The 17008-nt window shown below is 45.9% G+C and overlaps 1 protein-coding gene across 1 annotated transcript in view; it reads right to left on the bottom strand.

Annotated features, from left to right (window-relative positions):
• Window positions 1-17008, bottom strand: part of DPH1 (diphthamide biosynthesis 1) — a 128737-nt gene that overhangs the window by 30333 nt on the left and 81396 nt on the right. The window contains exon 4 of the mRNA XM_075593078.1: window positions 9564-9685. Within this exon, the coding sequence (XP_075449193.1) occupies window positions 9564-9685 (122 nt within the window). The remainder of the gene's footprint in view (window positions 1-9563; window positions 9686-17008) is intronic.

The following is a 17008-nucleotide window of genomic DNA, read 5'->3' on the forward strand; positions in this document are numbered from 1 at the left end:
TGTAGTATTGCTGCTTTAAGCCTCCCATCTCGTTTAGAGATCATATCTGATGAAGAGACATTTGCAGCCTCGAGAGCTTATATACAAGAAAACCTTGTATGATTAATATGTTGCTCCGTTAAAAAGGTATCACAACCTACAAAGTATCTAGCTCTTTCTTGGACCAATATGGCTACTAGCACCGCTAAAGACTAACACACACAAAGTAGACCACAGACCACATGTAAACGTTAACAGCATCCACGCGTGTTAAATATAAAACCTTATATTTTGATGCATTTGTTTTGAGACCCTGGCTTCAAGCAGGCTGTACAGTGCATCTGGTGCTTACCTTACCTGTTTGATTAGTGAGGACTTTACAATTACTTTGCAAACAAAGAACAGAGCAGAAAGTCAACCCCCAAAGCAACAGGTAAACAGTCTTATCACCAAAAGGCACGAGATAAAGATTGTAACCACCCCCCTAGATTTTGCATAATATGAAAATATTAACACCTGCATTGAAACTATATAACACAGCTATATAGATATATAACAATATATCCTTAGTTCACTTTGGTCCTAGGAGGGACTGCCCTGTAACTGCTGTGCAGAAGATCTGAAAACCCGGTCATACATATAATGAAAAGAAAGCAGTGTATTGTCACGGTAGACCAGTGTTTTAACAGGGATTGCAAACACCAGGCAGAATGAGAGAGTTAAATAACGTAGGTCTCTTCTGTCTGGAGCCAACATGGAGCAACGCAGGGCAATAGTTACCACAAACACAGGGTACACAGTACTCCTAGCTCGCTAGGTAGTGGGCACTGCTGGGGCTAGCTTACCCAGTATGCTGCCTTGATCCGTCCGTCAGAGTATCCCAGTAACTCGGGATACCTGCCTCTGGTCCACAATTCACTTTCTAGTTGGTCTCTTTACACTCAAACCAACCATGAACTACTAATGAGTTGTGAGCAGCATCAGCTCTTATACTTTGAGCCTCCATCTGAAACATGGAAGACCAGCTGCTGACCATTCAGGAGCGAGGGGGGGTGCAAACTGGGGGGCGCAGCCCCCTGAGGTTTTTTGGGGGGCGCGGCGGTTACAGAAGCCCTGCACTCTTCAGTGCGAGGCCTCTGTAAACTCGGTTACCAGGCTTCGGTCCACACGTCTCCATGGCGACGGGCGTCAAATGACTCCACGGGATCACGTGACATGACGTCGCATTTAAGGTAGGGGGGTTGGCGCGACCCAGGGGGAGCGCAGGCAGGGGGGGTGCAGCACAGGAAGTTTACGCACCCCTGGGGTAGAGCACAATGCTCCAGCTTCGAGTAAGCGGGCAGGCACTTCCCACCCCAACTCCCTTAACATTCCGCCTGGCCTACGCCAAGGCCAGCACTCTGACTCATTGTGTGCCCATCACTCGGCGCTCTGATGCAAGCCCAGCCACACGAGTCCCACAGACAAGGGCGTTTACAAAGTAACAACACAGAACAACATCACTTAACATGCTATGACCAGGTTGGCCCTTTTGACACACTGAGATGGCCCAAGTTAACCCTTTGGGAAGCCATCTTGACGGGCAAGGGCAGCAAGCTGGATGGACCCTTAGTGTAGCTGGCCATGCTGCGCCTGCTGTCACGTACATTATAGGCTGTGGAAGCATGAGCATGAGTGATGTTCTCTGCACTTTCTCCATGCCAATGTCCCAACTGAAAGGTGGACAGGATTGTCCTGTACTAAACAGGATCATCCATAGCGTGGTGGGAATCTTGGGATAATAGTCATCAGCCAATTTAGCCAAACAGCAGCACACAAGAGCACCCCAATCCCCCCCCCACCCCCAAAAAATGAGTATATCTACAACTATGTCATATTTGGTGTTAAATTAACATAAATTGCATTAACAAAGAAAAAAAAAAAAAACATCCATAAAACAGACAAATATTATACAGCATACACCCGAATAGCAGCGGAAAAGGTAGCAGCTTGGAATAAATAGAGTTCATGCATAACATATGTAATACGTACAGCACGCCAACCTTTACGCAATAAAAGTTATCCAAGCCTGAAACTCAGCGACAGATCGTCAGAACCAATAAAGCCGTTTGTATAACTATTACACTATATTATACTGTATGCACACATATTTTAATGATGACATGCCTTGCGTACGCATAAATCAGTTTAATGCAAGTCGGATGAATGCTTTTATCAGAAGAAATCATTACTTCTCCTAAAGCACATGGTGGTTTGCAACCTTTTAAGAATTGCGGTATTCCTTAACGATGTATTGTGAAGCCGTGGAAGCCGAGCCTACCCTATCTGTTAGGCCCAGATTCACTAAGCACCGTTCGGCTATTTAACGTGATCTTAACCCAAGTTAGTCATGTTAACGGCAGCACAGTTAATAACGTCATCTTAACTCCGCTTTATTCCTATAAAAAAAATATGGCGTTAGAAATAACGTGCCGTACTCATAAGCATACCATATTCACTAAACGCCATTACGGATAACGCTGGGAGATAATGTTACGCTATTTCATTCATACCTAAACATGGTGTTACTCCCATCCACACCCACCAGGGCATGGGAGTGGGAAAATACCTAGATTAGTGGTTTCCAACTTTTTCTTGGTTAAGGAACCCTCTGTGAAATTCTGAGGAAGCCCAACCCTCTCTAATAGCGCATCTGAGATCAGATGCATTGTAAGGAACCCCGACCCTCTCTAATAGCGTATCTGAGATCAGATGCATTGTAAGGAACCCCGACCCTCTCTAATAGCGCATCTGAGATCAGATGCATTGTAAGGAACCCCAACCCTCTCTAATAGCGCGTCTGAGATCAGATGCATTGTAAGGAACCCCAACCCTCTCTAATAGCGCGCCTGAGATCAGATGCATTGTAAGGAACCCCAACCCTCTCTAATAGCGCGTCTGAGATCACATGCATTGTAAGGGACCCCGACCTTCTCTAATAGCGCGTCTGAGATCAGATATAGAATGTAAATTCTTCTGTATTTAGTACAATTTTCAAATGACCGAAACATTGCAGGAAATCCATTAGGGACACCTGGGGAACACACGCGTCCCTAAGAACCCTGGTTGAAAAAAATTGACCTAGATACTAAAAGTTTAAATAAATAAATACATAACTTGCATCTGAAAAGCTGTGTACAGTGTTTCTTTATATTTCAAACTCCTATTAAAAAATGTAGCTGGACACGTGGGCTATTAAAAGGTTTACGATATATTTGAAAATCTACCCCCATCCAAGCCCCATTTTAGAGAATAGGTGGGCGTGACCCCACTTTAGATCAGGGGTGCTCAACTTGAATACTGAGCCTCTGATTGAGCCACCTGTGCTGAAGCAGGGAAATCCTGACCTGTTGAGGGGGGGCTTGAGGACTGGAGTTGAGCCTCCCTGCTTTAGATGAAGAACACACGTCAGCCTGAAAAAACCTGACCTTAATGTCTACTTGAATGGTTTCAAGCTTGGCTGTTTTTGCATCTAATTAAGCTAGTGAATAGGGCGGTGACTCAGGGAGAACAATGCCTCTTCCTGTTTCAGGTCACTTTGTGCTATTTCCCTGATTTAACGACGCTTAATGATTCGGGGGCCTAAGTGCCTAAATGTAAATTAATTAAATCTATGGTGTTTTTCTTCTCTTATTTGAAATAAAATTATTTTTCTATATCTACAGATAAATATATATATAGAGAGAGAGACACAGACCTATATATTTATACACGTGTGTGTGTGTGTGTGTATGTGTATGTATGTATGTATATATATTTATATACACACACACACACATAATAAGGCAGGTGAGATATAGCCTATTATATTCTATAAATATCAGCTCTACTGCATAACCTTTTGTTAACATTCTGAGTGTATAAATCATAATTATCTGATGCACACACCAAAGCTCAAATATCATGTGCGTCTGTCTATTCATGCACGTGAAGATAATCTATGATTACAAGAGCTTGGCACCAGCAGATCCACCTTAAGAAGCCCCCAGACGTGTCGCCTCTTTATTTTCTTTCCCTCCCCACCCCCCTCATTTCTTTTCGCTTTTTGGTTATTTTTGGGCCGGTTCCATCATATTCGGACTTCAAAGTTCGCCACATCTGGGACATGCCGGCAGTTTCCATGGCAACAGAACAGCGAGCGCAGGAACGCTTTGGAGAGCCGAGTGAGGCTCCGATGGGCCCAGATACAGCTCAGCTCCTACTGGATATAGGAGCAACCTGCACAGACAGCCTGGGGAACCTGCTTATTGAAACCCAGAGAGATGAAGAGCGGGAGGCTGTGGGACAGAGGGAGGTGGGAGGAAAAGAAGGAGGGGGGGGGGGGTGAAGAGAAGGAAGAAGACAAAGGACGGAAGAAAGGCAGGTGAAGGCATAGGTGAAAAGGAAGGGACAAAGGACAGCACAGAAGAAAGGGATAGGAAAGGCACAGTGAGGGAGAGATGCAGAAGGAGAGTTAGTTGGAAGGCGGCGGCTAGAGAAACTGTGCGAGGAAAATGAGAGAAAGGATCTGAGAATGGAGAGAGATGGGCAGAGAGGAAAAGAAAGAGGAAGAGAGAGTGGGGCTGAAAGCAGTAGAAACAGTAGAAGTGAAGAGATGGGCAGAGTTACTGAGATAGCAACTTAGGCAGGGACAGAGTCACCGAGACAGGGGCACAGAGATAGCGTCATAAAGACAAGGGCACAGAGATAGTGTCATAAAAACAGCGACAGAGTCACTGAGACAGGGGCACAGAGAGTGTCACAAAGACAGGGACAGAGTCACCGAGACAGGGGCACAGAGATAGCGTCATAAAGACAAGGGCACAGAGATAGTGTCATAAAAACAGGGACAGAGTCACTGAGACAGGGGCACAGAGAGTGTCATAAAGACAGGGACAGAGTCACTGAGACAGGGGCACAGAGATAGTGTCATAAAGACAGGGACAGAGTCACTGAGACAGGGGCACAGAGATAGTGTCATAAAGACAAGGGCACAGAGATAGTGTCATAAAAACAGGGACAGAGTCACTGAGACAGGGGCACAGAGATAGTGTCATAAAGACAAGGGCACAGAGATAGTGTCATAAAAACAGGGACAGAGTCACTGAGACAGGGGCACAGAGAGTGTCACAAAGACAGGTACAGTCACTGAGACAGGGGCACAGAGATAGTGTCATAAAGACAAGGGCACAGAGATAGTGTCATAAAAACAGGGACAGAGTCACTGAGACAGGGGCACAGAGAGTGTCACAAAGACAGGTACAGTCACTGAGTCAGGGGCACAGACTGTGTCACAAAGACAGGGACAGAGTCACTGAGACAGGGGCACAGAGATACAGTAGTGTCTCAAACGACAGCTACTCAACGTCTTCCCTCCCTAGATCTTGGCCAGAGACAGGCAGTATCCCAGAGACAGGGGGCAGAGTCGCAGAGACACCAGAAGAGCTAATGAGATGGGAGGAGAGATGTCGCCTGATGGAGAGAGGAGGACAGCGAGCGGCAGATGGATTGAAGCCAACTTTATTCCTGTGTGACACGCGTGTGATAGATCTCACCCAGGGGGACGAGTAATGAAGAGCAATAGTCAGAGAAGAGAAGCTGCATTCCTACATCTGACATATCGATCAACCTACTGAATCAAAGCTATTGATCCAAAGACGGCCCCTGTCCCAGGACGTGAAAATGCAAGTGAAATACAAACTGGGTACAGAAGAGGGCATTGCAGAGCTCAGGGAAAGCATCTGTAACCCCTTTAGTGCAGGAGAGGTTTGCAATGAAAAGGGGGAAAAAGTCACATTCAAGAATACAACATTCAAGCACGACAAATCTGGAGGGCTCAGCCACACAACGTAGAGCAAGGAGTTTCTCGCCATTACAGCACTAAAGCGGTTCATGTTCTACTAGTTATTTTACCCCCTTTTCTCTCCCTCCTCATCTCTCTCCCTTCACTTTCCTTTATTACCTTACGACGTCCCCAATTCTTTCTGCCTCCGTCTCCTTTTCCAGCATTCTTAGCCCACGGCCATAGTAAGAGCGACGTCGTGGGCGCTGAAAACAAAATGCCGGAAAGCAATGCGCACGGCCATAGTGCGCGCATGAGAGCGACGAGGCAGCCGATACTTGGCGAGAGACAACAGGTTTTTATTTTTATTTTGCCGCACGACGGCCGGGTCACGCGCGGTTCAGCCAATGAGGGCGACGTCACAGGCACGACTCCGGCACACCCTCGCCACGCTCCCCCCCCCACCCGTCATGCAATCCTACAGGCCACGGATCGCTTCTAGTACAGGTGCGCGTTCGTCATGCGCGTCTATACTATATCCAAGGCCTTACTTTCTCCTCACGTGCCAAATTACATCCTCTTTCTTTCTTCGTCTGCTTTCTGTGTAAACTTTATAGCTATCTGACACTCCTTATCTGCCACCAGGCTGTGTGCATTGTGATGTCACCAGTATGACGTCATGTGCCAGATACATAGCCGACCACGTACAACACCCAGTGGCTGACTTGTTTAGAGAAATTGTAATAACCCATAGGATTTAAATATAGAATGTATCCAATTTCCAAAGAAACAAAAACCTGCTCCTTGATCGCAGGAACCAGCCCGCAAAATTCGGTTACGATATCTTAAGATGTGTCCAAATGCCTAGCGAACAGACAGAGCGCTTTCCAAAATATATATAGTAGATTAATAGGTTTCTTTGGCACAGCCACTGGAAATATTGCAACCATAAAGGCAAACTTCTCCTTACCTTGACACAGATATGTCGATATCTCCTTCCACAATACACACACACAGCATCTTGTCTGTGTATTCACTCATATGTCTTTCCTATCTCAAGTCCTTACACTATACCATACAGCCGGTCCTCGCTTAACCGATGGCACGCGTCCCGCAAACCACCGTCGGATAACGGACCGTCGGATTGTGGGTCCATGTTAATCCGCGGCGGTGAGCGTCGGATAAGCGAGTCCGACGTCGGATAATGCGTCCAGCGGACTGTATTATGCGGCGTCGGATATGGCATTCGATGGAAAGCGGGCCGGCGGATACCGTGGACCGCCTGTATTGGTAATACAAAAAGGTATACAGAGGCACTCCCAATGCCAAGATGAGTACAATGAAAAAGGAGAGAGAACCTTTGTGCAAGCCAATTCATCAATGCCCCTATGATCCAAACAGAGGCCTATAATAGCCTAATGTAGAGAAAAGATGGCGGCACACAAGTAGTATGCAAAAATGAACCTTAGTTTTGCCTACTACTATGCAGTAAACTATGGCATTTTTGCATAACTACTTGTGTTCCTCCATATTTTCTCTACATTATAGAATATTGAGGTTCGCGGGGTTAAAGTACGGTTCACAGCAAGTTGTTTTCAGAACAGCGCAATGTTCAGCACATACAGTAATACAATTACTTATGGAATTTGATTGAAACAAGGCTCTGGATCAATTGCGTTCAGCTGTGGATTCCTGAACGGCCCTATTTATTCATTAAGCTGTGCCGTATGAGGCAAAAATCCCTCTACATCGGTCGGTCAAAAATATTCCTTCCCGGTGCAAGAATAGGAGATAAAAGGGCTGGCTGTTGTAATGTTTCTCTTTGCCTTTAAACAAACAGTCAAAATCAGTTAGGTTGCAAGTATTTAATATATTATAAGGCTCCAACATATCCTGCAGCACAGTACGGGGTGTGAAAGACAATGACAATAAAAATGCAGGCACTATTACATGCATATTACAACATGGTACAATAGGTAAGGATGACCCTGCTCTGATGAAGTTACAAAATAGCACAAAGATGTTCTCCTCCACACTGCTGCAGTGTAAAACTGGGGACGAAAAGGAGGAGCACAAGGAACAGCTTAAAGAAGCAGAAGGTTCTGTAATGCGTCCCAATGCACTTCAGCCTCTCTCATACTTCCAGTGCCACAATAGATCACAGATCAAAGGGGTGACCCTCCCCTATCTCCTGTAAAGGATGTAACCTCTAAGGCATTTTCAACCGGGGTTCTGCGGGCACCCCTCAGTGGTTCCGCGGCCAACTTCCGGCTGACATGAGGAGGGAGCTGCGCACCGGCGCAGGCTCACGGGGGGAGGGGGGGTTATGAGTGCGAATGTGTAAAGGGCAAGAGAGAGGAGGGGGGGGAAAGAGTGTAAAGGGCAAGAGAGAGGGGGGGGGGAAGAGTGTAAGGGGCAAGAAAGAAGGGGAAAAGAGGGGGAGATTGTGGGAGAAGAGAAGGGTGGAGGAGAGAAGGGGAGGAGAAAAGAGGCAAGATAGAGGGGGAGAGAATGAAGGGAGAGTGTAAGGAGGAAGAGGGGTAGAGAGCGAAATGGGGAGGGAGAGAGCGTAAGAGGGGAACAGAGAGAGGGGGAGTGTGAAACGGTGGGACACAGAGACGGACGAACGGGGGAAGGGAGAGAGAGAGATGGGGGGAGAGAGAGAGAGAGAGAAAGAGAGATGGGGGGAGAAGGTTGGGGATCCCCAGAATTTCACAATCTAATTCTAGGGTTGATTAGCCAAAAAAAAGGTTGAACCCCCCTGCTCTAAGGAATTCTGAGACTTGCTGTGTTTAACCATTAAGTCAGGAGCCAAACTACAACTCCCAGCATTCCTCCCTGCTATGTAAAAGGCTCAACGAAGAGACTATTCCAGGGACAAGGACAGAACAGTTTCCATGGGAAGTGGAACCAGTAGCGTAGATGAGAAAGCCATTGAGTGAACTCTTCAGATTTATATGTAGCCTCCACTGGTGCAATTCAAGGGTATCAAGTACAAGCGCTCTGTAATATGCACGGAACATTTTACATTGTGTTGACGTCCTCGAAGCTGGAGTATGAACTTGTCCGTGCCTGAACCTCTCCCCCGGGAGCATCTACACGGCTGTGGGTAGAGGGTTTTATCATTTCACAGTGCAACTTTTTAGAGCGGCCCAACAGGTTCTTTGTTACTTCTCTATAAAGCCCATTAACCCATTCCCTGTCAGGGGGAGGGGGAAAGGTATAGAGGCAGCAAATGGAGTTAACCAGCAATTAGCGAACAGACGTATAATGCCCACGCTGTCATTTGTACAGTGAAAGGTGAAACAGTTTATAGCGCATCAACATAAATAAAGCCGTGTTGAAAACATGAAACATTGTCGTCTTTCTAGTACTATTCCCTGCACTTTGCTGGTGCAGAGCTTTTGAAAGGTACCGGCTTAAAGCTGCAGTTCAGTCTTTTTTTTAAATTTATTTTTTTACTTCAATAGTTTCATGTGGGCAATCTCCAATTACCTAAAAAACTGCATAGCTGCCGGTCAATTCGTTCTCCGTCTATTGATCGGCAAAGTTTGCGACATCTTTAAATATGGGGAATGTAAATCGTTGCTATAGGAACAAGCATGCTTGTTAAAATAGAATACAAGAAAATTGGTCTTTCAAAGTTGTTTTTTTTAAAACAGAAAATGCTAAAAGTATTTTTTCTTACTACAGAACTGATTTATTAAAAAACACACACATGCAGGATATTGACTGAACTGCAGCTTTAAACAACGAAGGGATGGAAAGAAAGAGGGATACGTACTCAGACAGCTGTGCCCATAATGCACCAGAAAGTCGGCTCCTAGCGCCCGCGCCGTGTAATCATCCGCGCAACACGCTCCGTACGTCACATCTCCCATCACTACGGTCTCTGCAGATGTGAACCTATGGGCACCAAACAGTGAGATCAGAAGGGAACAGCAATTGTTGACATCAGAGAGAAAATGCAATACGTGATATTTATATATATAATTTATTTAAGTTGTGGTGGGTGAAAAGGTGACTAAAAACCCTCCACCGTATAGCATATAGATATATATGAGACAGTTGGCACTCCGGTAGGATAGGGATTGTCTGGTGCATGTCACATAAGAATAACACAAAGAAAATTGATCCCTAAAAGAAATCAAGAAACAGCACTCAGTGATGATGAACACAAATTGTATTGGGAACATGGCACACACAAACCTGGTGCCTAATATGTTAATGTTATACCTTGTCTGAAGTCTGCTCCCTGTAACACAAAGTAATCTCTGGTAGCGGTGTGGTTCAAGGGTTAAAGCTACTAATTCTTCACTGCCCGTCAACTCCTACAAACATCCATAGCGAAAAACCCTACCGAGAAAATGCGATCTCCTGAGGGGTATTACCATTAAAGCAGCAATCATCATTTTTTTCTTCTCTTATTTTTTTTTTTTATACTATTTTATAAATGTCATTTGCTATACATAGACGTGGGAGAGTTTTTATGTGAGTGTGTTAGTGCGAATATATTCATATGCATATTGTATTTATTTACAGTTTGCATTTCTTTTCAATTAGCCTTTGCGTTTTACGTGCATTCTGTTTTTTTGTGTCATTGATGTTTTTTGTTTTGTTTGTAGATGATTGTATTTACATGTATATATGTGTGCATCAGCCTTGTCAGATCGATCAGTATGGACGGACAATGTTTTTGGGCACTGGCAAATCAATGCTCTGGTGGAACACCCCAGGTAATACACATACACTCCCCTCACTCATTCATTGAAGCACATGAGGTAACGCGGCAGCCATTTTTATTTTCCACCGTTGCGATTTCAGATCAGGCGAGTTAGGGGGTCTCCCAAACAGAAACACTAATGTGATCCTGCAGGAAGACTCCTGGTGCTTTAAAACCAAGAATGTACAAACAAACTTCATATCGGATTAGACAAAGTTTCCTGGATTTGACTATTAGGCAAATGCCCCGCTGCGTCCGGCGTCGCGCGAAACTCACAATCTCCCGATAGCCTCCCGGGCCAGTCCCAGTCCCTCCTCACTGCACAGCTGACTACGTGCTGTGACGCGGCAGCTTGCCGGAGCTACCTGCTCCTTGTATTTTGCACTCCCGGCTTGTGTTAAAAACGTGCTGCTGGAAATGGATGTTCTTCAGCAAGACGTCCAGAACCATTAGCAGGATGTGGGAACAAACTTTATTATTTATTTCAATGCCCTAAATAGTATTTGCTGGGAGCTGAATGTATTGTGGGCAGAATGAACACAAACCAGATTCCCCTCCTCCCTGACACACGACATGGCCGCGCCCCCCTCGTCATTGCCCCTGCCCATCCGACCCGTTTGGCAACGTCCCCCCAGCGCGCAACACAGTTCACTGCAGACCGCAAATCGCGGTGCAGTGACTTGCACGCGCCGAGGGAAGCAAGCTTGCCGTGTGCAGCGGGGCCTTAGCCTTAAATGAAGGTCAGCATTCACCATACAATGCTATATATGTGCGTGGTCAGGTTCAGGATTAGGTAATGGAGCAAATACTCTGACATCTTGCAAGGCAGATTTAATGTAGAGGTTCTGCGCATGTAATTACAGTGTGCAAATAAAGCATGCTGGATTTTAGACTACATGAAACACGTAACAGTATTTCAGATAGCGCCTTTCTCCCAACGGGAATCAAAGTGCTTCACAATTACAGTATAGCTCGTGGTTGTGAGGGTGAGGGGGTAAACAGGCCAGCAATAAAGGTATTATGCCCGGCTGGTTACCTCTGATCCATATTTGGGGTTTTAGAGTGTCAGCTCTTGAATCTGTTTCTTGCACCTGCAATGTATGTGATTGTGCGACAATAAAGAATGTACACGTGTTTTACCTTTCATGGGGTGCCAGCAAGCAGAGATTATGAGTTCCAGGGGGGATTTTGCGGAGAACGTTCTATCAGATTGTACTTAGATAGTCGGGGTCAAGAGTTGCTGGGCACCCCAATAATGTACCCGAGAGTCAGGTCAGGCAGTCCGAATACGTATACAGGCACAAGGCTCTGGTCAAAATGCTGCTCTGGAAACACTTTTGCGACTCACCGCTAGGACTCCCTGCTTCAGCACAGACCAGTAAGGTAAGCTACCATATGGGTGTAAAATATTCCCAGAATGGTACCGGGGTCCCCCCAGTAACAGAGGGATCCCCAGTTCAATGTCTGGTTGCCCAGAACCAGTATAGAGGTTCTGGTGGTACTCCAACCATATATAAGGTTGCGAGGGTTTTAATGAAACCTAAGCAGTTTCCAAAGGGAATGAGATACAGCCCCGAGAATGAACCTAAGCATTTTTTCATTCTACCTTGGGACTTAGACAAAATATGGGAAAAAATATTTTGTTTCATAGTGTTTTAATAGTACAGATGCTTGTGTACGATATTATGAGCTGGGGACTTCCAGGTCCATGGTTCCGAGAGACCATGTGGCTACCAAGCTTGGTGCCATCAAGTCTGCTCGGGTCCCGGACATGAAAGCCTCAGAGGTTGCCACGGCGTGAAAGCAATTTGGGCAGCAGAGTTACAGTAGCCTCAAGTACTCATGTCCTGGGATGAATGGAAGTCATCGGACTACCATTTGCCCCACCTCAAACTTTGAGGCGCCTAACTCCGCTGGTGGCTTCTAACTGACAAGTGGCAGAGGTTCCAAGTTGGCGCATGCCCTTGTTAGAATCCGAATCCATGCTTGCCTGGCAACGCTCTTATTGGCTGGTAGGCTATCTCCCACACTCGGATTGGCTGGAGTATTACATGAACGAAACTGAAATACTATAAGAAAGCCAGCAGCCAATCCGTTCGCGAGATTCTAAGCACCAAGAGAGCAGCGGCAAATTTGAAACCACCAAAAGATGCTCAGAGAGAAATAGCAGCGAGCCGGCTATGGAAATTTCAAGGTGACAAATTTTTGGGGCCAATTTTCTAATTTTCGGGGCCAAATTCTGAGAATAGAACGTAGCAGTCGCGGCTGGGATGGCAAGCCAAAAAGGACGTTTGGTACTATTTCCCGGTCAAGGGATTTCGGCATCTCTGGAGCGGATACAGCGGTGGCGTCAGGAACTTCATGCCGATTTGAGTTCCAGGACATTTCGGGACAAGTCCCGGTCAACCTAAAGACTTTGTTTTACCTCTTATTTCACTTAGGAAAGTCTAGATTTGTAGCCCAGACCCCCCCAGTAAGTGTGTTTTTCTTCTGTATTTTGTAATCCATTGTGTGTATGTCTGTTTCAATGAAATAAATGACCATTTATTTTACCAACTTGTTTTGCTCAGTGAATGATCCCGGTAAAAAAGGTGTAAATACCTGGTCTCCCGTGACAGCGGTATAAAGCACATAGGAATTTTAGACACAGTCCCTGGCCGTTTTTTGGTGCCCGAGGCACAGGGAGATAAAGTGACTTGCCCAAGGTCACAAGGAGCCGACACCAGGAATTGAACCAGGTTCCCCTTATTTAAAGTGAGTTTCATTGTTTGACACAGGGTCTTTACTCACTGAGCCGCTCCTTCTCCTCAACATCTATCAACATCTTTTTCAAATGTTTCCTTAAAGCCAAACTCTACAAGAACTAATACACTAAGGTATAAGATATTCATTTTTTTATTGAGGGCCACACCAAGTTTATATCCAGCTGAGGACTGAATGCCACATCGATTCCACCGTCACAGTGATCATGACGGAGTCGTAAAGCAGCTAATGGAAATGTTATAGGTAAGGCCATTTTCTTTTTCCTCTAAGAGCCCCACAAACCGTAATTCGACATCATATTTCTTCCAAAGCAGAAAAACCACCGGAGGTTTTCACAATGTAGGGTGAGAAACGGGAATGGCAATGTATAAAGAGCATGCTAAGTGAGGGGTTGTACCTTTACACTGATTGCTTCAAAAGAGCAACCTACAGCCCTATAATCAGGCCAGAATAATCTCGGATCGCTGCCTGGAGCATTAGATGCTATGTTTAGCAATTATCCTTTCCCTCCCCGTGTGCGAGAGCTGAAGCTGATGGGCAGAGAGAGGAGAGTCATAAAGTCCATCAGGCACTTTACAGGTGGTATTAATAGTGATCGGAGATGACAAACTATCTTGCAACGGCAAAGCGTGTGGAGGCAACACTGATTCGGGATGAACAGGGATCGCAGAAGATGATACAACCCCCCCCCCTCGAGTGAGGACTTAACATGTTCATCTGCTGGAGGCGGCTGCCGTGTATTGTGGAACGGTGCATTGCAACTAACTCCAGCAGCTGATGGAGTTAAGCTGCCTCTTCTTCGCCCCAGCATGGCTGAAGGTGTCTCTGTCACAACACGTTGCGATGCTGTGTATTACAGTGATGCTCAAGCAGGGTGTCACCGCTCTTGGCCAAGTGTGGCATTTGGTTTTACAGAAGAAGCAAAATGTAAATAGATCACACAAAAAAAAAGGTGGGGAAAGCCACCCCAGGAATATAACATAGGAGTTTATAAAAACTAATAAAAACAAAAGAAGCATGAATGAAAATAGGAAGAGACATTAAGAAGCACAGGGTACGTAAGAAGGAGTCACATTTATTCCAAAAATAAGCTTGGGGTGCACCAAAGCCCAAACAAATTGTGAGAACAACAACTGGTGTGTGCTGGAAACATGCCCACTTAATCCAATAGGAAATCTGCAATGCCGCCCGGATGTAGCAAACCTTTACGGGTTGTGTTTCCACGACTATGGCCCCGACGGATTAACGCTGTGGCTGGTCCAATCCTGAAGCATGGACCCCCTCAGAGCGATCGCGGCAATCACACTGCTCCACGGCTGCGACGCTTTGGGGACAAGCAAGTCTTGCTACGTCTTACCACTTCATTTTAGCCGCAATTATAGTGCCGGGAACAAGCCGCGCGCCGCCGGAAACCAATACATGTGTCTCAATGAAGGGGCACATAGTGAGGGTGACTGCAAGCCACGGAGCGACAGACGACTGAGGAGACAAATCAATTTGTTTTTGGAGCGCGTCACGTGAGCGATTCAGCCAATGAGGGCAAACCGCTCATGTAACGTCACGGCCACGCCTCCCGCCTGCAGTGCATGTTTCGCGTGACGTCAAGCGGTCGCGCGCACGAGCATGCACTATAAGGCTGCGGCAAGGCACGGAGCGGCCGTGCTGGCGCTCGTGCGCTGCGCCCGATTCGTACGCCGGCTAGGTACGCACAGGGGGGGAGGGAGGGCAGCGTGAGCGCGCCAGCCCAACGCCACCCTGGACAAGGTCTAATCACGGCCTAAGTGTGCCGATGGCGCGTGCAAATTATTTCCATATACTGTACTGTAAACAGAGTGAAGCACAAAGCGCTGAGGTCAGCACGTTCCCATCACTTTAAATGGACTTCGTGACAATCCATAAAGAGAAGTTTGTAGCCTCAGCATTTGGACCAGAATAAATCGAGCCAAAAGAAACCAAAGTCCTAGTAACCATGTTAAGGCCCAACTGTGATATAATAATGGGAGGAAAGGGACCGTCTTGGATGAGACTCACTCCAATGATTCAACGATAACAAATATTTTTTCTTATGTAGTGCTGACAATATGCACAGCACTGTGCTTATAATTCACGTCCTCCCCCGAAGAGCTTACAATCTAATGTTAGTGCATGTAGCACAGGGATATGAAGTGACTTGCCCCAGGTCATGAAGAGAGCGGACGCGGACATTCAATCTGGGTTCACCGGCTTCGCATCCAGTGGCATTACCACCAAACTACTGCTTCACCACAATAAAATATACACAGACAATCACCCAGTAACTGGGACATCCCCTTCCTAAAACGACAATGGTTTCCCTGCTCATAGCAACGGATGGCAATGGGGACTGGAGTGGGCCGCTTGCAACGCGCAAGAAAGGAAACAGAGCGTGCGGCTGAACCGTTTCCCCCTGCCGCCCTAAGACGCACCCGTCAGCGTAAGCAATGGTTCAAAGGTTCGGCCCTCCCTATTAATTCAAATACTCATTGTTATATAGCTTTCTAACACACTTACTGTTAATACGGCGGCAATTAATTTTATTTTCAGATTGGGTTTCTCCGTAGTAGATTTCGATACATTCCTGCGGGAAAATCTGTAGGTCGTGTGCCACCTCATTGCCATTGGCTATCAAGGCGTCTAATATTAGGAATGAGCAAAAGGGGGAATAATGTGATTTTTCTCGTGAGAACTGGAAGGTTCAACAGGATTCTTTGTATTGAGCGCGAGAGAGGGAGAGAGAAGGGCGCGGTTTCTTCCCTGGGACACTTAGCAACACCATGTTTTGGAGATGCCAAACTAAGAGGGTTGTTCATTAAAAACTGTGACAGTGCCAATCGGGGCACTATTAAAACTCCCAATGACATCAAGTGAACCTAAAAGCTTGGACTAAAAAAAAAAAAACAAAAAAAAAAAAAGAAACCCCCAAAATATGTGTGTGTGTCGTGTGACCCTCCTCTGCGCGCGAAAATCTACGGCAGGGAGACGAGAGAGCGAGCCGCAGAGAGGTAGGTGTGTGTGTGTGTGTGTGTGTGTGTGTGTGTGTGTGTGTGTGTGTGTTTGTGTGTGTGTGTAAGAAAACCCAAGTCAACACTCTGATATATCCAAAAAGTAAAAGAAATGAATAAAAAGACAGATTAACATCAGAAAGAAAAGCTTGCAAAGTAACAACAAAACGCCCACTAAGGCTGAAATAAACTTACTGAAGGGACAAAAAAGCTAACTCTAATAAAGTGCTAAGTAGCATGATAGCAGCAAAGTGAACAAGAGATTACATATACAAACAGTGGGATCTGAAAAGTTCCCACTGAGAGTCATAACCGCCGGTCCACAAAACACATATACAGTATTCAATTGCAAAAAGTAATGCACTAACTGCAACAGAACTGAACCCTGTATGGGAAAGGCAGAGATAATTAATGAACTCCGGGGGACAGAGGTCCACTGTTGGGGATCCAAGTCCCAAAATAGGGAAAACATATAATGTCCAGAACTGCTAGAGGATAATAGCAGCGGATCAGCACAAATAATGCAGGCTGAAAAAGAGTAACATAGACACTGCGGATTCAATAGAGAAAGGGAGTCCCAAACTGTAAGTAGCAGAAGTGGGCGTATGAACGTTATACTTCACTAATATCCCACGGGTGGCGGTGCTAGAGGATAATGGACAAGTAGCAGGTTGTAAGCATGTATCACAAATCCGGAGCTTGGCTCTCAGAATAAGGGGTAAA

Source organism: Ascaphus truei, chromosome 3 (assembly GCF_040206685.1).
Source record: "Ascaphus truei isolate aAscTru1 chromosome 3, aAscTru1.hap1, whole genome shotgun sequence".
Taxonomy (NCBI): Eukaryota; Metazoa; Chordata; class Amphibia; order Anura; family Ascaphidae; genus Ascaphus; species Ascaphus truei.